General features: G+C 49.3%; 1 protein-coding gene across 2 annotated transcripts in view; it reads left to right on the top strand.

The window, feature by feature from the left end:
• Nucleotides 1-23,925, top strand: part of FGD5 (FYVE, RhoGEF and PH domain containing 5) — a 152,649-nt gene that overhangs the window by 92,075 nt on the left and 36,649 nt on the right. For both annotated transcript variants that reach the window (XM_075550075.1, XM_075550074.1), the window contains exons 3-4: nucleotides 16,677-16,735; nucleotides 16,849-16,879. In XM_075550075.1, coding sequence (XP_075406190.1) covers nucleotides 16,677-16,735; nucleotides 16,849-16,879 — 90 coding nt within the window. The remainder of the gene's footprint in view (nucleotides 1-16,676; nucleotides 16,736-16,848; nucleotides 16,880-23,925) is intronic.

Genomic DNA, 23,925 nt, shown 5'->3' with positions numbered 1-23,925 from the left:
ACCTTTGTCTCTCATCATGTCTTTTACTTTGATGTCTATTTTGTCAGCAATTAAAATGGCTACTCCTGCTTTCTTTTTATTTCCATTAGTTTGATACATTTTTCCCATCCTTTGATTTTTAGTCTATGCTTGTCTTTAAAGTATTTTTCTTGTAAGCAGCTTATTAACAGCTGTGTTTTCTTAACCATTCTGTTAGCCTCTGTCTCTTAACATGAGTTCAGTCATTTATATTCAATGTGTTGTTATTGATACTTATGGTTTTATTACCATCACTTTGTTAGATTTTTATGGAATCATTGTTCGTGATACTTTTTTGTGCTGCACTCCTTTTATTTTTTATTTTTTTAACAATTTATTAGGGTCTCATACAACTCTTATCACAGTTCATACATATACATACATCAATTGTATAAAGCACATCTGTACAGTCTTTGCCCTAATCATTTTTTTCTCCTCTTTTCTTTTTTTACATTTTATAAGGGATTCATACAACTCTTATCACAATCCATACATATACATACGTCAATTGTATAAAGCACATCCATACATTCCCTGCCCCAATCATTCTCAAAGCATTTGCTCTCCACTTACGCCCTTTGCATCAGGTCCTCGCTGCACTCCTTTTATTTATGAATTTTCTTGTCAATACTTTCTTTGCTTTTTTCTTTTACTGTTTAACATGTTTATATGATTTTTCTCTTTTTGTTGAAGTTTTACGTTTTTCTTTGAGGATCATTTTGTTCGTTTTTCTTCAAATGCAAAACAGTTTGTTTTTTGTGAATGTCTAGATATTTTCTCTTTTCAACTGCTAATGACCTACTCTGTCACCTCTGTGGAGAGCCTAGGTAACAGAGTGTTTACTCATTTGGCTGCTAACCACAAGGTCGGCAGTTCAAAACCACCAGCAGAAATGTGAGGCTTGCTACTGCTAAGAGTTGCTATCTCGAAAACCCACAGGGACAGTTTGCCTGCATGCAGTGGGGATGCTGTGAATCAGCATCAATTTGATGGCAGTGAGTTGGATTTTGATTTGGTTCCTCCTCTTTATGTGTTGTTTTGCTGTTTTCTTCATTGCAGAAATGTTATCTGTAATTCTTTATTTTGGTTCGTATAGTTCTGTTTCACTCTATGTATTAAGTAGGATGTTTTCTCCAAAATAGCATCTTTTATGCTAAGTTATGGCTGCCTTTTACTGTGGATTCTCTGTCCAAAGAACCCCTTTTAATATTTATTGTAAGCATGGTCTTGGTTTTATAAATATCTTTAGTTTTTGCTTGTCTGGAAATATTTTATTTGCCCCTCATAATTGAGAGATAATTTCGCTGGGTATAGGATTCGTGGTGAGCAGGTGTTTTTCTTAAAATTTTGAATATATGAACCCATCGCCTTCTTGCCTGAATGGTTTCAATAGAAAAATCTGAACTTAGGCAGGTTGGCCTTTATATGTGACTGTTATTTTTTCTTGTGTTGCTCTCTGGATTTTTCCCTTTTCATTGATGTTAAAGTTGACCATAATGTGTCCTGATGATTTTCTTTGGGGATTGATACCATTTGGAGTTCCCTGGGCTTCTAAATAGTTATTTTGTGTTCTATCATACTATCAGGTAAATTATCCTTTAATAATTCACCAGCTATTTTCTCTCTAGTTTATATTTCTCCTCTCTGTTCTGGGATATTTATCAAACATACTTTGTTCTTTTTGATAGTGCTTCAGAATTCTTAGAACTACTTTAGCTTTTTTGTCGTTTGATCTTCTCGTATTTTGTTCTCGAGATTTGTCCTCAACATCACAGATTCTTGTTTCCGTTGTTTCAATCCTTATGTTTTGTGCATTCAAAATAGAATCCAGTTCTCATATTTTTGTGTTTGCCTTTTTGATTTCTATTTGGAGTTGTTGAGTTCTCTCCTGTTTTTCATTTATTTTTGAAAACAATAAGAATTTGGTCTCGTAGTACCTTCCTTAGTCCCTGTATAGTCTCCTCTCATGTCTTGTTTTCAGTTTTTCTATGAAATCTTTGCTTCTGTCGCTTAAAGTAGCTGGAGACCATCACCGTAGTCTCTCTCGGGAGAGGATCCAAACCTTTATCCTCCGGTACCACCTCCAGGCCCACCACTGCAAGCATTCCAATTACTGAATTGCTTTCTCGTTTTTGGATGTGCACAGAAATTGACTGTTGCTTTCAAAACACAGTGTTGAAATATATTTGTCTGTTTTAATATATTTGTCTCTGAGCACAAAGAAGTCCCCACACACTTACAGTAGAGTTCAGATAATCAGAAGTGGCCAAGAAGTTCAACACCAGCCTACCCCCAGCAGGAGCCAAAGGCAGAAAACAAACATTGCCTTCTTCAATGTCCCGGATTTGAGGCTGGCTCCCAAGTCCCCAGGGATTGCCAGGCAAGGTTCAACACCCCCAACATGCCAGAGGAGAGAAGAAACTATCTAAAACACCAGCCAGCCACCCAGCCACCAGAGTATTTTTGCCAATCCTGTATTCTACGTGGGCTTGGGCTGACAAGCCAGCCAGTGATAATACTTTGAATCCTGGGCCAATGGAGAAACACTCAATCTCTGCCAGACTGATCCGCTCCCCTAACACATGCCCACATCGTCCTGCACCTCCCCAGGGTCAGCCTCTTCCTCCCAGTGCTTCATGGAAGTTCCACTACAGTCCAGTCCCCAAGAGTTCCAGACAGGGCATTGGAAACCAGTTCTGGCCAACCTAACTCTCCCCGATGGAGCTGGAATTCAGTGAGCGAGTGGGAACCGTCTCAGCCCTAGGGTGCAGGACCCTGTGAATCTCCTCAGCCAAGTTTGGACTCAACCTTGAGGGAGAGTGTTAGTGTCCTCCAAGGTGTCAAAGTAGGGGCAGATGGAGAGAGGGGGTGTCAGCGCACAGCTGAAGTCCAGAGAGCTGGGGAGAGGGGTGACTTTGAATGTGTCCTGCTGGGCAGCACAGAATGCAAGGCTTTGTTGAAGGCTTCTTTGCGTCTGTTTCTCCCTCTGAGATGCCAAGAGGAAATTAGCAGAAGTTTCTGTTCCTCAGGAAAGGTCCAGAACTCAGGCTGCTAAAATCTGTCCACTTTTTTGTTTCAAAGTTCCTTTGTACAGGGTTTCACAGAGGCTGCGTCCACACAGCCACTTTAGATTCCTTCTCCCCGCCAAGCAGTCACTGCATCTTGACTGCATGTGTGGTGGGTAAATTTGAAAAATGGCTGGATTGACAGGATGCCTTGTGTGCAGATAGATATTATGCTCCCACGGAAAACCTTATACTTCAAGACAGAGCTTGAAATGCAGCAGTGATCCGCCTAGTAAACCACGGGACTCAAAATGCAGTCCCCTGCAGCTCTCGAATGCCCAGGAGGGTCCTCTTTATGCATTCCATTTAATTTCTGGTGACTTCTAATTTCCCTAGATTCACACTTCATGCATTTTACATCTCCGTTAGTAATGGCTCTGTGTAGCAGTTTCTCCCCATCGTCCGCCATGCCCCAATTGCAAATCATGGTACTGGAAGCTGCAGTCCAGCCAGCTCCTTCTGGTTGACTCAGTTGTATTGTGAGTGTCTTCTAACTTGAGGGGCTCACCTTCTGGCACTGTCTGTGACATTGTCTCACTGCTACTCACAAGCTTTTCAGCGACCAGTTCCTCTGAAGTGGGCAGCCTACGCCAACCTCATAATCTGGTCTTAGTCTGGAAGCTCTGCTGAAACCTGTTCATCTTGTTGTTGTTGGGTGCAGTCGAGTCAGTCCGACTCATAGAGACCCAGTGACGACAGAAATAGAGACGTCTGGGTCCCGCACCGTCCTCACAATTGTTCTTATGTTTGAGCTCCTTGTTGCAGCCGCTGTGTCCGTCCATCTCGTTGAAGGCCTTCCTCTTTGTCACTGCCCCTCTCCTTTACCAAGCATGATGTCCCTTTCCAGGGCCTGGTCGCCTGACAACAGGTCAAAAGCATGTGAGACAAAGTCTCACTTTCCTTGCCTCTAAGGAGCATTCTGGCTGTACTTCTTTCTGCTTGTTTGTTTTTAGGCAGTCCATGGTACTTTCAGGAATCTTCACCAGCACCATAATTCAAATGCATCGATTCTCCTCTGGTCTTCCTTATTCACCTTGGAAGACTCTAGTAGTATTGGAAATACTGTTGGCAGACCACCAGCCTCACCGTAACACTCACGCCACCGCAGTACAGCAAACCGGCAGATAAGCGACTAGAAGCTGAAGTAGATAAGGAAGGGCCTCCTCCCACAGCTGGTGCCCTGAGCTCAGACTACTGATCCCCTGCTGTAAATATTTGATCCATAAAGCCACCCGCTTGTGTTATTTCTATTACAGTGGTCTTTGATGTAACTAACCAAGACAGAAACAAAGTCAGAAGGAGAAATTGGGATGATGGATGTCTATTTCCAAAATAGCATACTGATTTTATTATGTTGTGACCAACTGTAGCCACTGCCAGAGAGTCTTTCCAGATTTAAAAATGTGCTCAGTGGCCCTGCCAAACCCAGACTCACACTAACCTCTCATGAGGGACTTGCCCAAGGCAGTGTGTCAGCGTGAGCCTGGTCCCAGGCGATCCGGGTGGGGCCTTGGCTGCTTTCCCCTTCACCTCTCCGTCCTGTGAGGCAGCGTTTTCCTTCACCATCCCAACTCCTTCTGCACCGGCTCCTCTAATTTTTTTACAAAGTTGTTGAACTTGTGTTAGAAATTCTGATCTGAATTCTAAGAAAACACCCACGTTTGTAGTTCTGGTGCTCTGAGAAGCTTCCCAGAGGAGATTTTGATACCTGGTGTCTGGCCGCTGGACACTCTCTTTCCTCCAGATGTGACTGCGGGGCACAGTCTCAGGGAGCTCGCTGGAGAGTGGCTCTCCAGCAAGCATGAGGAATCATTACAGACACTTCCCGGGGCCTGAAACAGCTGTAGACGGTAGCCCCTTCCCAGGTGCTAGGTGTGAATTTGGGTTTGTTTCATTATTTGTTTGTGTAGTTTTACTGTGTGACTGGGAATGCTGGCAAGTCTGGAACATTGAGCGACATTCTCCAGCACAGTGGCCCACCTCTCGTCTGGCATGCGACCCAGGGACACTCACTGAGATAGCAGAGGAGCTCTGGCCAGAGGTAGGGAGAAGAGAGTGAGTCTAAGGAATAGAATTTAGTGGCAGGTGGCATGAACGACTGCAGTGGAGGCTTCTGGAAGGGTCTATACTGGAAACCGAGGCTCTTGCTGATAGCCTGGGGAAGCTGTGAATGAACAGCGGAACGTGACCACCTGGTTGTAGGGTGGTGATTAGAGCTCTGTTCACGTACACGTTTAGTTGGGGTAGGAAGAGCATAGGTTCTTGGACCCAAGAGCGAGAACATGAACCCCGTGATTTCAAAGTTTGCCCAAGGCCCAGGATGAGAGGATTATAGATGGGTCCAAATCCCCTGGGGAGATGGCGAGAGGCAGGAGGCTAAGTGTGCATGTATGGAGACAGATGGGCACAAGTAACCACGGGTCGTCGGAGATAGAGATGCGGGGTGGCTGCTAGTTGCTAAGAAGTCAGTTTCCAACATGACACCACACACACATGCGCACACGGCAAATAGATTCCGGTCCTGCGCCACCTCACAGTCCATTTCGATGGGAGTGCTGTGATCCACTGGATTTTCTTGACCGGGTTTTGGAAGGACATTGCCAGACCTTTCTCCCTGGTGGGTCTCACGCCGGGAGCGAGGCCGAAACCTATTCAGCTATTCAGCATGAGAGCAATACAAACACCCCCTGACAGACAGGTGGCAGCTGCATCTGAGAGGCCTCCACTGGGAATCCCTGGGACCAAATGGGACTGAGTTGGGGAACCGGGTGCTGGACCAAGAGCTGGCAGAGCAAGGATGAAGAGAAAGAGACAGTTGTTCAGGGACAAAGCAGCGGTCAGCTTTAGAGACCCCAAAAGAAGAGAGGTGATTGATTCCATGAAGAGGGAGCTCTGAGGGTCTCTTCCTTCATCACCAGGGAGACCCCTATGGAGAGAGAGGATGTGGCTTCTCTGCCCTCCTGCGCACAGGTGATGAAGGCTGGCACTCACTGCTCTGCTTCTCAGACTGTGAGACAAGCTTAGACAAAACTGAGCTTAGCATGAACACTTTGATGGTAATGCCTCAGCTCTTTACGAAAGGCGAAGGGACATTCTCTGAACACACCTACTTGCTCTTAAGACAATGGCTCTCATACGTTTTTATCCCAGACATGCATGTCTTCTTAAAAATTAGCCTCCCAAAGAGCTTTTGTTGATATGAATTTTATCTGTCGATATATACCAACAGTAGTAAAACGAGAAGGAAAAAAATTATAAACATTTGCATTTTCATTGATTTAAAGCAAAAACAGCACACCTGTTACCTGTTAACATACATGGCATTTTTATGGGGGTGGGGTCGAATTATTACTTTTTTCCCTAAAAATCAACATGGAGGGTAGAATTGCAATGCGCTTGCGTGTCTGGGCCTGATAGACAGCAGCTAGATGTGGGCAGCCGTATCTGCTTCTTCCTCCTGTGTGTCGGGACTGTTATTTGGGTTGACCTCTCTGAAGGACATCTGGTGTCCTGCCACTAGATAAAGGTAAGGAGAGGGCCTTACACACCTTGAAAGAATCTCAGGAACCTCACTTTTAAACGGCTGCTCTAGGGGAATTCTGTAGTTGTTAAACTCAGCCCAGAGACCGGACCAAGCGCTCCGGACCCTTTCTGCAACGCACTGCTAAACTGTCAGGTTCCTGCGGAAAGAGGGCTCCCCCAGGCACCTGACCCGCCACCCACCCCACCCTGCCCTGGTGCCAGCCTATGAGAGGTGGAATCAGGGTTGCCAGGAGCCTGAGAAGGAAGCATGGCTGGGTGGTCTGCCTGGTGCTGGGGAACAGAGGAAATAAGCCATCTGGGCCAGGGAAGAGGGGCAGCCAGTGTCTGCCTTTAACACTTCAAGGCTCCGCCATGTGAGAAACGCCACCGTGGAGGCCTTGGCCCCCACCCCCACGCTCCTGGGAGGAACCTGGTTCCCAGAAGTCTGTCCCTGGACACTGCCCAGCCGCAGAGTTCATTTCCTGGTTAAACAAACATCGAGATTCAATGGCCCAGTTGGACAACGCCCATAAATAGCTTCTGAGGAGTGCCCTGGGCACATGACCTGCCAGGCCACGTCCTGACTGTCTGGTGAAGACCCATCCGTCATGGGGGAGACACGAAGGCAGGAAGGCCCGCGTCCCGCCTGGAGTCGTCTCGTCGGCAGCGGGGCCGGAGGACGTGCCGAGGTCCGAGCTTAGCCGACTAGCCGTCTGTGCGAACTGCTTACTCAGTGATGGCGATAACTGCTGGGGCCGCCTCTGTGCTGGGAGAATGAGCCGGCCAGGGAGCACTGGCAGACCCCAGCACGGCTCACCCCACATGAACGCCCTTCTCTGCCCGCGTGGCCAGGCCTCTGAGGAGTTTGCTGAGGACAGAGGGCAGGGCAGACTGGGGGGAGGCCAGCCCCCCACAACTAATCGCGGGTTCCATAGGCGCAACTGTACAGTTGGAATACATATATACATAATATATGATGATAAGGTCAAGGGAGCATAAGAGATTGAAATAACGGAGTCAGACACATTCATAGTAGCATGCTCACCTCAGCCTCACTTGGTGGTCCACGTGGATATGGGAGACCGGAGGGCCGGAGAGAGGGGGAGGGGAAGGAAGACGGGGACAAGGGAACAGTGGAGAGAGGACCAAAGAGGAGAGGGAGCAACAAGAGGCCAAGGGGAATCTTTATTGCTAACCAAGGCTTATATACCTTGGCTTTGGGGGGAGTGCGAGCCCACTGATTACAGGTGAAGACATACGTCGTAGGAAGGGGTTGCACTGTGGGTTACACAGCAGTGGGAGGAGGACAGTCTAGGGACATACACGCAATAGGAAGGGGAGGGATTGGGGGTATCCATGTGACAAGAAGGGCAGATCCTAGATTCAGGATGGCAGCCTAACTTTGGATGTCACTGAGCTGGTTTGACCTGTTCTCTGGATCTCCATAGAAACCATTATCAGTAGGGTGTGAACCCCACGTGACAGCAAGTCTTTAGGGAGAAGTAGCCCGTTGTCCTGACTGCCTTCAGGGAGGGAACACAACAGTCATTTACCATTAGCTGCAAGCAGTGTCCTAAGTGTCTAACATCTATTTGGGGGAGACAAGGCTGGGGAAAAGTCTCTTTGTAATCCCACAGCAGACCTCCGGGCTACTAGACTTCAACTCTACACCTTCTCAGGTAGCTGAAGGGTAGGCCTTTCCTAGTTTTAAAAATTACTGCCTTCACTGTCAGGCCTAGCTTTCAACAAAGAATCATCAAATAGCAAAAGACACAATAAGCGTAACCTCTTAAATATAAAAATGTTTTTTTCCGTCAAAAGACTTTACCCAAAAAAGAAAAATTGAAAAGAAAGCTATCAATTGGAATATGACATTCAGATACCATATATCTGAACCCCACTCCTGCAGTCTGAAGTGATTCAGACTCATGCTGACTGCTGACCCTGGGGTGAGTGGCCCAACTATGCCACCAGGCCCCCATCTATCTATCTTTAAAAAACCCACTAACGAAATACACGCAAAACTTGAACAAGTGTGGTATAAGACTTCTGTTATATAAAAAAAAATCAAGAATTGGGTGGTTTGGTAAGTTGTTCAAAATGGTGAATGCAGAAAAACTGTGATCTAATCTAGAAGCCCACACTTAATTCACAATAAAAGTTAATTTTGAAAAAAGACCCCTTTAAATTTCTGAAAAGCTAATATTCAAAAGCTTGCCTGAGTGTGCAAGTTGGATATTGAGACAGGAAGACAGAAGGAAAATGTAGTGTTGGTGAACAAACCAGTGTTAGAAGAAAAACAAGCAGAATATTCTTGTGTGTGTGTGTGTGTGTGTGTGTGTGTCAAGCACATTTGAACATTTGTTGCCCACATTATTCTCAAGACATTTGCTTTCTACTTGAGCCCTTGGTGTCAGCTCCTCATTTCCCCCCTCCCTCCTCACCCTCCCTTCCTCATGAATCGTTAATAATTCATAAATTATTATTTTGTCCTATCTTGCACTGTCCTACGTCTCCCTTCACCCACTTCTCTGTTGTCCATCCCCTAGGGAGGAGGTTATATGGAGATCCTTGTAATCGTTCCCCCTTTTTACCCCACCCTCCCTTCACCCTCCTGGTACTGCCACTTCACCACTGGTCTTAAAGGGGTCATCTGCCCCGGATTCCCTGTGTTTCCGGTTCCTATCTGTACCAGTTACATTCTCTAGTCTAGCTGGATTTGTAAGGTAGAATTGGGATCATGATAGTGGGTGGGGAGGAAGCATTTAAGAACTAGAGGAAAGTTGTATGTTTCATCGTTGCTACACTGCACCCTGGCTGGCTCGTCTCCTCTCCGAGACCCTTCTGTAAGGGGATGTCCAGTTGCCTACAGATGGGTCCCCACTATGAACACCCCCTCATTCACAATGTAATAATTTTTTGTTCTTTGATGCCTGATACAAACAAAATGTTCTTGAAATGGAAGGATGACAAGACCTTGCCTCGCTTGCTTTAGGCCCAGATCAAGGAAGAGCAATCTGCAGGAGGAGATATCTTGCTCGGTAAAGCCGAGGGGGAACACAGTGTGGGAAGCGCTCAGTGAGACAGAGTGACACAGTAATCACACTCAGACCAGCGATCATGACCATGGCAGCGGAGTGGGCAGCGTTCCGTTTCGTTGTCCGCAAGGTCACCGTGAGTTGCTAGAGCCGACTTCATGGCAACTAAAACCAAATGCTCCAGAAATATGACCCGTAGGTTATTCGGTAACAATCAACCATTGTTATCCCTCTGTCACAGGTGGAGTTCAGAGGCAAGAGATACCTTCCAAGGGCATAAAGATAGGAAAGGAGTGGAGCCCGAGATTTGAACTCGGGTCTTCTGACCCCAAAGCCCAGACTCAGCGTCATACTGCGTGACAAAATGGGAACTGAATCGTGCGCCTCAAGAGTTGTGGAGGCCATCGTGTCCTTCGTGCTCATTTTAGAGGTGGAGAAAGGGAGCGGCAGAGCTCCCCGCCTTCTCTACACCTTCGCTTTCTTGAGAGAAGTTTTACCACCTGATTTCTTAGGCAGTTGAGGGGCTCTCCTTGGAGAATAAGTTTTCTTTTCTGAGGATTTTGTTCAGGAAATCTCTTCCCTTGAGGGACTCTGCAGGAGCTCCTGCGTTAGGAAGAGAGAGTTCCTCTTGCCTACCCAACTGCACCCCAGCCCTGCACCCATGATTCAGCTCCAGAGCAGGCCAAGTGAGTGTGATCCAGACACCGCAGCAGACGGTGTATCTAACCTCGTGCCTGAGTGCATCCCGTCTTCTAATATGACTGACCTAGAGGACCTGAACCCTCCCAAGGCATGACTTCTGAGCCAAGAAACCCTTAGCGGTAGACCAGCTAGGGAGATGAACTCAGTTATTGAGCACCTACTGTGTGCCAGCCACTGTTTCTCACTTCATTAGTGGACTCAACTATTTACTGAACAGCCACTGTATACAAGTGTCACTGCTGTAAATAAAAGTACAACAGGATAAAGGAGCCACGCAGGGACCCTAACTAGAGTAAGAGCTATCCTTCCTCCAAGGGACACTTAACAGTGTCTGCAGATAGGAGGGATCCAGCCCCACAGCCCGACGGGTCCTAAGGGAAGGTTGTATAATTGAAGGGAACGAATTATGAGACAGACAAAAGCTTTGGGGTGCTCACCTCCACGATCGCATCAGGTCGGGGCAGAGAAAGAACGAATGTATTTTACATCAACTTCCATAGTCTCGGGCATGCAAGCCCCCTTAAATACAGGTAACAACGTGGGCAGTACCTTACCCTTATAGGTCCCTGAGTTCATCGGGGAGTAGCCTAACACCCGTGCTGGGGGCAGGGAAGGGGGTGACTGTCCCTGTGCAGGGAGAGCAATAGCAACATGCCTGCTCCTGTATTAGATAAAGCTGCGGGGCAGACGGCACTCAGCCACGTGCTTGTGACAGCACTATTCTGGGAGGATATTGTGGGGATTCATCTTAATTATGAGAATGTGACTGGGACTCATCTCTAACTCACGAGTGTGTGAAGGCCTTCCTCTACCCATAACCCCGGCCTCCCGGGCTTCTTAAATATGAGCTTAAAGAATGTGTCCACATACACTCTCTTGCCAGTCCTCAGTTACCCACAGAGATATTTTTGGTTGTCACAATTGAAAGGGACACTACTGGCATTCATTAGGAAAGAGCCAGGGACACTGCTAAATAGCCTATAATGCATAGGACATCCCCCAGCACAAGCAGCTCTTTGGTCCAAACTGTGAGTAGTGCCAAGGCTGAGACATCCTGGAATAATGAGTTCATGTTCTTCAGGCTAGTATGGTTGTGGAGGACCATGTTGAGGACCTGACACTCGAGCAGAGCTCAGAACAGGTCAGAAAGTGAAAATGGAAAGCTCTGAGGAAGAGCATCATGTGAGGGCCCAGGGAGCACCGAGGGCCCAGGGAGCACCGAGGGCCCAAGGAGCGCCGAGGGCCCAGGGAGCGCCGAGGGCCCAGGGAGCATCAAGGGCCCAGGGAGCGCCGAGGGCCCAGCGAGCGCCGAGGGCCCAGGGAGCTCCGAGGGTCCAGGGAGCACTGAGGGCCCAGGGACCGCCGAGGGCCCAGGGAGCACCGAGGGCCCAGTGAGCACCGAGGGCCCAAGGAGCGCCGAGGGCCCAGGGAGCGCCGAGGGCCCAGGGAGCTCCGAGGGCCCAGCGAGCGCCGAGGGCCCAGGGAGCATCAAGGGCCCAGGGAGCGCCGAGGGCCCAGCGAGCGCCAAGGGCCCAGGGAGCTCCGAGGGACCAGGGAGCACCGAGGGACCAGGGAGTACAGAGGGACCAGGGAGCACCGAGGGCCCAGGGAGCACCGAGGACCCAAGGAGCACCAAGGGCCCAGTGAGCACCGAGGGCCCAAGGAGCGCCGAGGGCCCAGGGAGCGCCGAGGGCCCAGGGAGCGCCGAGGGCCCAGCGAGCGCTGAGGGCCCAGGGAGCTCCGAGGGACCAGGGAGCACCGAGGGACCAGGGAGCACCGAGGGCCCAGCGAGCACCGAGGGCCCAGGGACCGCCAAGGGCCCAGGGACCGCCGAGGGCCCAGGGACCACCGAGGGCCCAGGGAGCACTGAGGACCCAGCAAGCACCGAGGGCCCAGGGAGCGCCTAGGGCCCAGGGAGTACAGAGGGACCAGGGAGCACCGAGGGCCCAGGGACCGCTGAGGGCCCAGCGAGCGCCGAGGGCCCAGGGAGCATCAAGGGCCCAGGGAGCGCCGAGGGCCCAGCGAGCGCCGAGGGCCCAGGGAGCTCCGAGGGCCCAGGGAGCACTGAGGGCCCAGGGACCGCTGAGGGCCCAGGGAGCACCGAGGGCCCAGTGAGCACCGAGGGCCCAAGGAGCGCCGAGGGCCCAGGGAGCGCCGAGGGCCCAGCGAGCGCCGAGGGCCCAGGGAGCTCCGAGGGACCAGGGAGCACCGAGGGCCCAGGGAGCACCGAGGACCCAAGGAGCACCAAGGGCCCAGTGAGCACCGAGGGCCCAAGGAGCGCCGAGGGCCCAGGGAGCGCCGAGGGCCCAGGGAGCACCGAGGGCCCAGCGAGCGCTGAGGGCCCAGGGAGCTCCGAGGGACCAGGGAGCACCGAGGGCCCAGGGACCGCCAAGGGCCCAGGTACCGCCGAGGGCCCAGGGACCACCGAGGGCCCAGGGAGCACTGAGGACCCAGCAAGCACCGAGGGCCCAGGGAGCGCCTAGGGCCCAGGGAGTACAGAGGGACCAGGGAGCACCGAGGGCCCAGGGAGCTCCGAGGGCCCAGCGAGCGCCGAGGGCCCAGGGAGTACTGAGGGACCAGGGAGTGCAGAGGGCCCAGCGAGCACCGAGGGGCCAGCGACCAAGAACAGCGTGTGCAGTTGGGCTGATTTTCCCCACCGTGTTTCAGATGAAACGACGTTAGCTTTCCTGTGCTCTAGAGACCATGTCAGAGTCCCATCTGACACCTATTTTGGTCTTTGCTTAACATCCTTGATGCCGTGCCACCGCGCGTCTCGTCTGTGGTCCTGGGTGGTCAGCGCGGCAACCTCTTCTTTTTTTTTTTTTAACAATTTATTGGGGCTCATACAATTCTTTTCACAGTTCATACATATACATACATCAATTGTATAAAGCACATCTGTACAGTCTTTGCCCTAATCATTTTTTTCTCTTTTCTTCTTTTACATTTTATTAGGGACTCATACAACTCTTACCACAATCCATACATATACATACATCAATTGTATAAAGCACATCCATACATTCCCTGCCCCAATCATTCTCAAGGCATTTGCTCTCCACTTAAGCCCCTTGCATCAGGTCCTCTTTTTTTTCCCCCCTCCCTCCCCATTCCCCCCTCCCTCATATGCCCTTGGTAATTTATACATCATTGTTTTGTCATATCTTGCCCTATCCGGAGTCTCCCTTCCCCCCTTCTCTGCTGTCCCTCTCCCAGGGAAGAGGTCACATGTGGATCCTTGTAATCAGTTCCCCCTTTCCAACCCACTCACCCTCCACTCTCCCAGCATCGTCCCTCACACCCTTGGTCCTGAAGGTATCATCCACCCTGGATTCCCTGTACCTCCAACCCTCATATGCACCAGTGTACAGCCTCTGTCCTATCCAGCCCTGCAAGGTAGAATTCGGATCATGGTAGTTGGGGGGAGGAAGCATCCAGGATCTGGGGGAAAGCTGTGTTCTTCATCGGTACTACCTCACACCCTAATTAACCCATCTCCTCTCCTAAACCCCTCTATGAGGGGATCTCCATTGGTCGACACTTGGGCCTTGGGTCTCCACTCTGCACTTCCCCCTTCATTTAATATGATATATATATACATATATATACATATACACATATATACACATACATACACACACATATCTTTTTTTTTTTGCATGATGCCTTGTACCTGATCCCTTGGGCACCTCGTGATCGCACTGGCCGGTGTGCTTCTTCCATGTGGGCTTATTTGCTTCTGAGCTAGATGGCCGCTTGTTCACCTTCAAGCCTTTAAGACCCCAGACATTATCTCTTTTGATAGCCGGGCACCATCAGCTTTCTTCACCACATTTGCTTATGCACCCATTTGTCTTCAGCGATCCTATCATGGAGGTGTGCAGTCAATGATATGCTTTTTTGTTCTTTGATGCCTGGTAACTGATCCCTTTGGGACCACTCGATCACACAGGCTGGTGTGTTCTTCCATGTGGACTTTGTTGCTTCTGAGCTAGATGGCTGCTTGTTTATCTTCAAGCCTTTAAGACCCCAGTCACTATCTCTTTTGATAGCCGGGAACCATCAGCTTTCTTCACCACATTTACTTGTTCACCCACTTTGGCTCCAGCCGTTGTGTCAGGAGAGTGAGCATCATAGAGTTCCAATTTAATAAAAGAAGGTATTCATGCATTGAGGGAGTGTTTGAGTAGAGGCCCAAGGTCCTTCCGCCACCTTAATACTTGACCTATAAATATAGACACATAGATCTATTTCCCCATCCTCCTATATATGTTTGCATGTACATGTCTTTGTCTAGACCTCCATGAATGCCCTTTGACTCCTAGCTCTTTCCTCCATCTCCCTTGACTTTCCTCCGCGGCAACCTCTTCTTGAGATAGTCTCTAAGTTCAGGTGGGATGTACCCAAGGAAATGTTTTGGCTGGCCTGGTTTTCTTCTGTCTCAACGTGAACTTGAGCCGTGGATGGTCAGTTCTGTAGTTAATTCCTAGCCTTGTTCTAGCTGCTCATATTGAGCGTCTTCATGACCTCTTTCAACGATGTAGTCGACTGAGTGCTGTGTCTTCTATTTGGTGAGCTCTAGGCCCCGAGTCATCATTTGTGTTGTTTAAAAAAACAAGGTATTAGTTAAATGTTTTGAAAATGATGATGGCAAAGTATGTACAAATGTGCATGATACAATTGATGTATGTATGGATTGTGATAAGAGCTGCAAGAGCCCTCAATAGGATGATTTATAAATAAATAAAAAGAAAATATATGCCCATAAAATTTTTTTTTCAAAAAAGTATTTGCAATGTATAAGTTCTTGGTCTTAAAATATTCTCATGTGATCTTTGGAATTTCCTATCATTAGAGGAGATTATTCACTTGACCAGTGATTCTTACTTTTAGTAACACAGTTTCAGCACAGAAGGGAATTTGCTTTTCCCATAGGTGGAGAAATTGAAACCCAACCTCTGGAAGCGACATATGTAGGGTACCCCTAGGAGCACTAGTGGAGCTGGAGCAGCAGCCGGGATGGCCACCAGAGCCCTCGGCTCTACCGTGGGTCTGTGCCCCACCGTATCTGTCCGTTGTGCACTTAGTGTGAAATGGCTGCTTTCTTGGCTTGCCCTGTAGCGTCTTTGCACCTCTGGATCCCGGCCTCCTGCCGGATCTGATATACAACTCATTTGAAGCCATAAAAAAGAGACGTGTTTGTGGAGTTGCCTAGACAGCTACCTCACCTCGTTCATTCTTTCTTGTTATAGATTCAAGCTCAGTTTATTGTTGTGAGTGTGGAACTGGGACTCAGTGGGTTAAAGGGCTTACCTTCTGAGCTCAGCCACAAGCAGTGCTTCCCAAGTGGAGTGAACATTCATGCATTCATCTTTCCTTCTTTCTCTGCCTCCTTCCTTACACACCTCACTCCATTTTGTCAACAAAGAGGAACCTTCCATCTGCCAGACACAGACCGCTCCCCTCCAGGGAAGGCATAATTGATGTTAGGGGAGAGCTATGCTCAGAAAGAATACCTAGCCCAGCTGATTCTGGGAGAAGGAATCAGGAAGGGTTCCCAGAGAAGGTGATGATCACACTGGCTTAAAGGATGGCTGAGGCTAGCCAGGCAGAAGGAGACATGAGAGCGGGATGTGTGAAAATGAAGGTCAGGGAGCTCGCTGTGCAGAGAAGGACAAGCTGGTCTAGACTTCTGGCGGCTGGTGGGGAGGAGGCAAAGGCCATGCAGTCGTGACGGGGGCCCTGTATGGAGCATCTGCTACCTGCCAGGCAGCAGACTGTGCGCTGTCTCAACAGCCTTCAGAGTGGGATGCTATTAATGTCCAGTTACAGATGGGGAAACGGAGGTGCACAGAGGCTATGTGACTTGTCGAAGACCATACAGCTAATGAGTACCAGAGAAACTCACTGCCATGCAGTCAATTCTGACTCAGTAACACTATAAGATGGGGCAGACCTGCCCCTGTGGGTTTCTGAGAGCAGAAATCTCTACTGGAATAGAAAGCCTCATCTTTCTCCTGCAAAACAGCTTGTGGTTTCGAACTGCTGACCTTCAGATTATCAGCTCAATGTATAACCCACTCCTCCACCAGGACTCTTACATGTCAGAGAAGGAGCAAAGAGCGACTTGGGAGATTGTGTACTCTTTGGATTATATGCCAATGAAACTGTTGGGATTTTGGAAAAGAAGAATGACGTGGGATGGGTCTCAGGCAGTGGCTTCAGGCAGCCTGGTGGCATGTTCTATAAACCTAATGCTTACGGAGCAGGGCCTCCTGCTGCCGCCCTCATTGATGCCTGCCCCTGCTGATTGCTCTGTGTCCTCCCACAGGTGGAAGGACAGTCCAGAGCCCATGCCATTGCCCAGGAACTGCTATCTTCAGAGAAAGCGTGAGTCCCCAAGCAGCTGCCTGTGGCCTTGAGCTTGTAAACAAAACATCACCACCCCCCAGACTCATCCGGGATGGGAATTAATGCACGCTCAACCCTCTTTCCCTCTGCAGATACGTGGAGATGCTCCAGCACTTACATCTGGTGAGTAAATCATTTTAATTGTCCAAAACTAATTGCCCTTTTACAAGGCTATGATAAAAGAGACAGAAAGCAGTGAGGAGACAGAGGTGAAATCCATTGGCAGCAGGCAAGTGTTCACCGAAGCTTTTTAGGGAAGTCTGTCTCCTGATTAATGTGCTTGGGTGAGGGGGGAGGGTGTGGGGGTGGGGGTGGGAGGTGCTGAGGTCTCTGGGAGGATGCTTGCATTTCCTTAGCCCTGTTTTGAGGAGGGTGGAAGGAAAGCCCAGGCTTTCCTAGGCAGCTCCCGGCTATGTGTACATTAGATTACAGGTGAGTATGTACGTGTGTGTGTGTGTGTGTGTGTGTGTGTGTGTGTGAGAGAGAGAGAGTTGTACGGAGAAGGTGGTGAGAGCAGCTAGGGTATGCAAGAAGATGTAACCAGTCACCCCAGAACGGAGGGAATAAAACTTGAGCCTCCAGCGTCTTCAGGGCCTCTGAGAGCAGACTTTGGGGGAGGGGAGAGGATAAATACACAGGCCGATTCTTACAGGCACTGCTCCCGTTCATCGGAAGAGACTCGCCCGAAGTGCTTCCCTTTGCAGTCAGTGCCGTTCAGTTCACAGACAGGAGCTGGGCATGGACGGAGCGTGCGGGCCAGCTTTCCCCCAGGGGACTCCAGGGAGAGGGACAGATTGGTAGACGAGTGACTACGGGGCATGTAGGTGCACAGAGTGCTCGGCCAGGGCAGGACGCTGGGAAAGTGAAGTGTGGGCTCAACCCTGAGACTGATGAAGAAAGGGGGCTTGTAGGCAAAGGGAAGAGCAAATCTATGGCCATTCTGGACATCTTAAAGGCCTTATGGGGTCAGTGACAGTTCAGTAGGAGAATTCTTGCTGTCCACGTGGGAGACCTGAGCTGGATTCTAGGTCAGTGGACCGCCCACGCAGCCACCCGAGGCCTTTGGAAGCCTGCATGTTGCTATGATGTGGAATAGGTTTGGGTGGAGCTTGTAGCTGAAGACAGCCGAGGGAACAAAGACACCTCCTTCTGAAAGTCAGCCGTGGAACACCGGATGGATCCCAACGATTAGAGTTGTTGATCGCGGGCGTAGCGCGGGCCCCGACAGTTTGCCTGTCCGTGGATGGCAGTTAACAACCACCACCACCTCGGCGTGGAGGCCTGGTGTCACCTCGCGCCTGAGCCAGCACCACCCCCTGCCCAACCCCCAACCCCCACCCTCCGAGTCCTTTGGGCAGTCATCTCTGGGAGCACCAAAGTCCTCGCCGCTTCGCCAGGCCAGGACCCATGTCAGTGATTCCATGCTGACGCCAGCCTCCCTTGAACCCAGAGCCCCAAGCCCGAGGGAGAGGGCAGTGCTGCTCTCCCGGCCCTTCATTTTCTCTTCATACACGCGCTAAACTCAGAAGCCCCTGGATGTGTAGACCCCTCCCTACCCCCCAACCGAGACCTAAAAAAACCACCTAGCAAGAACAGGGAGGCACTTTCATCTCCTCTCTCGCTTGCCCCTGAGCTGGCGCGTGCAGAGGGGCTGGGCCTTCTGGTGTGATGACTTTGTTCGGTGGGTTTTCACTGGTAAACTTCCATCTGTGTTTGCACTGCCTCCTGCCAGTTGGAAAGCTGCTGGAGCCACCGGTAATCCATAATCATTTCCCGACGACGGGGAATAAAGAAAGAGCCCATAAACATCACAGCTTACAAGCTAGGTCTGCAAAATTATGGTCTGGAGCTCTGTTTATGGCATCAGCATCGATGGGGATGGAAATGGCAGCAATTCCCTCAATGTGACCCCGGATCCTACCTTGGGACACTCGTCTTAAACCACTTTCCAACCTTGGATCCGTTCCTGGTTGCTAACGTGGTAAGCCCTCCCTCTCTCCCCAAATCACCCCTTAGAGATTTGATACCATTGAAGTCCTCAAGCTGCCCGTGAGGAGGAGGGGCCAGCTTTGCCTGCTGACCCTCCTCAGCTGGAGTGGCGCTTGCCTCCCTTATGTGGTGGTTAGGGGAGGGGATCAGGGAATGGATTCTCAGCCTCTGTCCTTCTGTCTGGGAAGTGCAGCTCAGTGCTTGGTGCAAAGTAGACACAGCTCACTCGGATTACTAGCAGTTCTGATCATTCAGAATTAAATCCTAATGGTCAAGATCCCATTAGAAAAAACCCACAGCTTATTAACTAAAAATGGGTTTCATGTTTAAAGGATTATAGGGGAGGGGGGGAGGAGCAATGTGTAGCCCACCAGCCTAAGCTATGCACTTTCTGACCCCTTTGAGGAAAGAGTTGACTGACTCCGGTGAAAGAGTCTTTTCTGTCTTTCCAGGAACTCAGTCATTCATGTGTTTATATGAATAATCAGTCTCCCACCCACCTCTCTGTTCTCTCATCTATTCACATACCAGTTCATCTCCCAACTCATTCACTACCCAGTTATGGATACATTCACCCACCCACTGATGCATTCATATGTTCATGTATGAACACCTGTCTACGCATCCATCTACTCAACTACCCTATCCATTCATTTATCAATCCAATCATCTATCCAACTTATTCATTCACCCAGGTGGAACATCACAGAATATTTTTAGTGCTCCTGGTACTGAGATAGCCCTTGGGGCCTCGGATATGAGTAAGGCCAAGACCCTACCCCCTTTTATTGAGGGATGAAGGAGAGATTGAGGCAGAATGAAAAATAAACATGTGAACAGACAGCTACGTTGTTCAATTCACAATTTTTTCTAAAACAAAGAAGGAAACATAGTAGTAGCAGACTTGGTAGGAACAGCAGGAACAAATGCATGAAGGGCTACAGAGTATGGAATATGCAGGAAATGGTTGGAGAGCCTCAGATGCCATGTCCCCAAGGTGTTCAGGGTGGAATCATGGTGATCTGGGGGTCCTGAAGACCTGAGCAGGGCAGCCGAGGGAAAGCAGTTCAGAAAGGCAGGTCTGGTGAGTCGAATGAGTTGAAACGATGCTGGGGAGTAAGGTTACGTCAGACCGAGCTCCCCAACAGTCTCATCTACTGGAGAGGTTGATGTAGAGCCAGGAAGTGTTCTGTACTCCTTAAGAACAGTGACTGCCTCTACATATTGTACTTTTTGTCCATAGACGACATGAAGAAATAATTTTCAGTTGTATAAGGAGGACCTTGTTTCTGTTCTACATCTTTTCTGGGCTGTTCAGGGCACAGCAAGCATGCTGATGTGTGGGAAATTCAGAGGGAAGCCAAATATAGTTTATCTGGAAGAAAGGTGCTTCTTTCTAAACCAGAGTTGTCCAGGGACTGAGTTCTCAGTATCTGGAGGTATGAGCTCTGGAGCTGGTGAGCAGAGATGTTCACCAGGCATGTGACTTTGTCCTTCGGAGTCCAGGAAAAAATTATGTGTGACCTTGAAAGGTCCCTTCCTCCTCAATTCCTTGGTTCCCCCACTCTGAGAATTTGGTGGGATTCAGACATTTAGCCCTATAACCTGTATCCAAATGAAAATTTACTCAGAATCCTAATATGAAGAATGGATGAAAGTGGAAGTACTTTGGTTCTAAGTGAAGTGGAAGCCAGAGTTTGGGTTCTGACCCCGTCCCCCCACCACTACCCCCCCCCACCTCTATTAAACCTGGGTCTCCACAGAACACAATATGATCATTCATTTCTAGACCAGACCTATCCAAAAAACCCACTGTTCTCAAGTCAATTTCAACTCAAAGTGACTGTATTGGACAGAGTAGAACTGCCCCATTCAACTCCCTCGCCCCCAAGGCTATTGCTCTTTCCAGAGCAGACTGCTGCACCTTGCTCCCAGCGTGGCTGGTGAGTTGGAACTGTTTTTAGCAGCCACAGCGATCTAGTCCCAAACATCCACTCCCCACTTCTCCCTCCCCTCAGTCCCTGCCAAATAGCAATCTGCTTTCTGTGTCTGTGAACTTATCTATTCTTGATATTTCATTTTAATGGAATCATATCATATATGACCTTTGTGTCTGGCTTATTTTGCTCAGCATAATGTTCTCACGGTCCAGCTACTTTCAGATGTATCTGAACTTCATCATCTTGCATGGGTGAATAATGTAGTCCTGTCTATGCTTTCTATATTGCGGCTGTGTAGCTAGTGCTGTCACACGCATTCACCTGTCCTTTGCGTGGGTGTCCACCTAGGAGCGGAGTTGCTGGGTCATAAGGTAGTTCCATGCATCATTTTTTGAGGAATTGCCAAGCCTTTATCTAGTTTTTACTGTTTTCCGTTTTAATCTTTGTGTTACTGCGATGGAAGAGTACGTTCCTTGCATACTAGACTCTGACCAGATCACGTGCTTGGTTGCATTTCCTCTCATTCTGAGGCTGTCTTATTGCTTAGTACTACTTCATGTAGTGTGTTTGTGTGCAATGTTCACCCAGCAGATCAGGTTCCCATCCAACAGTTCCTACGCCCTCTTCAGTGCCATCAGGGGCGTGCATCCCCATGCTGTGCACTCTCCTTTTGCTCTGTCTCGTTTCCACCATCCCGTCGCTCTAGACTCTTTCATCTTCGTTGCAAAGTAATTGTTGACCATTTGGCCTCATCTGGGTGATTTTTAAAAAGGAACGCCGTACTTACAGGGGTTACTCTTTTGCGGGGGCATTTTGTTAATTAAGCTAAAAGGTGATCTCGGGGGTTAGTTTCAGATCAAATATTCACCAGGAACCCAAGGCTTTAATCTCAGGGAGTCTCTAACCTCCACCGGTCCTGTGAAGTCTGAGCTGTTGAGAATTTGAGTCCGTTCCACATTTTCTCCTGTTCTATCAGGCTCCTTCTTCTGTGGCCGACCATAATGGTGGGTGGTGATAGCTGGCACCGTCCACTTCTGTTGGTCCCAGGGTATAGGAGGCCATGGTTCATGTAGACCTTAGTCCTGTAGAATAGGATTTTTTCCCATGATCCTTTGGTTTCCTTCCTTCCTTCTCGTTTATTCCAGACAAGCAATTTCTTAGATGACTGCTCACGAGTTTTCAGAACCTCAGACACTCACCACTCACCAGAATATGATGGAGACCCCAAATTTAGGAACTATATTTTGTCAGTTGATCAAGATGTCTGTGGGTTGTGTTTTCGGTCTCTTGATAATTGCCACAAGGCAGAAGTCAAACATGCCTCCACGCTCCATTGATCTCTATTCTGATGCCAGCCCTTCTTCCCACAACACTCTACTTCAGTGGTTCTCAGCCTTCCTCAGGCTGCGGCCCTTTAATACAGTTCCTCATTCCTTATTTCCGTTGCTGTGTCATCACTGTAATTTTGCTACTGTTATGAATCATAATGTAAATATCTGATATGCAGGATGTATTTTCATTGTTACAAATTGAACACAAAGCATAGTGATGAATCACAAAAACAATATGTCATGATATATTGTGAAATATTTATTTCTAATGACAAATAAATGAAATTTTGTCTTGAAGCATTGTGTAGCATGGGTAACAGTCTTCACGCTGGGTACTTGTATGTGGGCGATCTGTATGTAGGCGGACCCGCCTGGAGACAGATAGAGGAGAGGTGTCTCTGTTCCTAAGACCACTGGAAATATGTGTTTTCCGATGGTCTTAGGTGACCCCTGTGAAAGGGTCGTTCAACCTCCAAAAGGGTCATGACCCACAGGTTGAGAACCACTGGCCTAGAGCATCCAGTCAGCATTAACTGCTATTATGTGAGTACCTCCCCTGGGCTGGGCACTGGAAGGAAGCAAACACAAAACACCTAATCCTAAAACTTGTCAGAAAGTAGGCAGTCTGTACCAATCTTGCCAAGATGTCGCTGCATTCTCATTTTACAAAAAATGAAGTTGAGGCCCACAGAGATAAAGTGACTCCTGCCAAGCCACGCATAGGCCGCTTTGTGCAGGCAGACAGGGCCATGTGGGTGTTCCCACGGGCGTGATCTAGAAGGCCGGATGTGCAGGAAGTGAGTGTGGCAAGTGTGTGAGGGCGTCCCGTGTCCCAGGAGTTTGACCTTGGTCTTGTAGGCTATGGAAAGCTGCCAGTCGGTTCTCCGTCTCCCTGTCTCTGTTGGATCTTTTTGTCCCTCCCTTAGCCACCGTTGGGTCCTGGGTTCCATCCCTCTCACCCAGATGTCTTGAGACAGCCTCCCCTGGTCTCACTCCCAGCCTGGTCACCTCCCTACAGTAGCCTGGCGTGAACATGCTAAGAAAGATAGCTGGTTGAGCTGTTCCCCTGCCCTGCACTCTAGTGATTCAGTCACCTGGGATCAAACATAGAAACCAACCCCAGTTCCCTGCCAGGGAGTCGATTCCAACTCACAGCGACCCTGTAAGACAGGATAGAACTGCCCCTGAGGGCTTCTGAGGCTGTGACTCTTTACGGGAACAGAAAGCTTCATCTTTCTCCCACGAAGAGGCTGGTGGTTTCAAACTACTGATCTTGCAGTTAGCAGCCTAATGCATAACCATTATGCCCTCAGTCCCTTAAATAGCCCGTAGGTTTCTGTATGGCCTGTCCCCTGCCTGGCCCTCCAGCATTAGCATGTGACAGTCCGGTCTATGTAAGCACGCAGGTACACTTACACTGCCCGCAGAGCGCACTAGGCTTCCCAGTTTCTCTTCCATCACTGGGCCTTGGCACATGCGGTTCCCCCGTCTGGAACAGTCTCCCTTGGCTCAGTTTACATCTTGCTTCCCTGACAGAGCCAAGGGAGTGCTTCCTCCACGGGCTTGTCACGGCCCCATACTTCCCCGACCACAATATTTATAGCGCTGAGCGGAAGTCATCTTTGTAGTCATCTTTTTCCTTTGGATTTTAAACTCTTTGAGAGGCAAAACCGGGTCTTTCCTATCTTCCACCCGCTCTCAGGATTCAGCACAAGGCAGGCACTCAGAGAATACGGTTGATGGAATAAAGGAGTGACTGTGAGTGTCTTCTACCCGCCTTTGCCCTCTGAGGTGGGTGCCAGGACCCCCAGGTGTGATGCTGGGCAATTATTGAGACAGCAAGGACCTTCCAGGAAGCCACGGTATGGCCGGCACTCAACATGTCCTGCCGACGTCTGCACTTTCAAAG

This window comes from Tenrec ecaudatus, chromosome 5, assembly GCF_050624435.1.
Source record: "Tenrec ecaudatus isolate mTenEca1 chromosome 5, mTenEca1.hap1, whole genome shotgun sequence".
NCBI classification, from domain to species: domain Eukaryota; kingdom Metazoa; phylum Chordata; class Mammalia; order Afrosoricida; family Tenrecidae; genus Tenrec; species Tenrec ecaudatus.
Note: the sequence above shows the minus strand (reverse complement) of the source record. Positions and strands in the feature narration are given on the sequence as shown.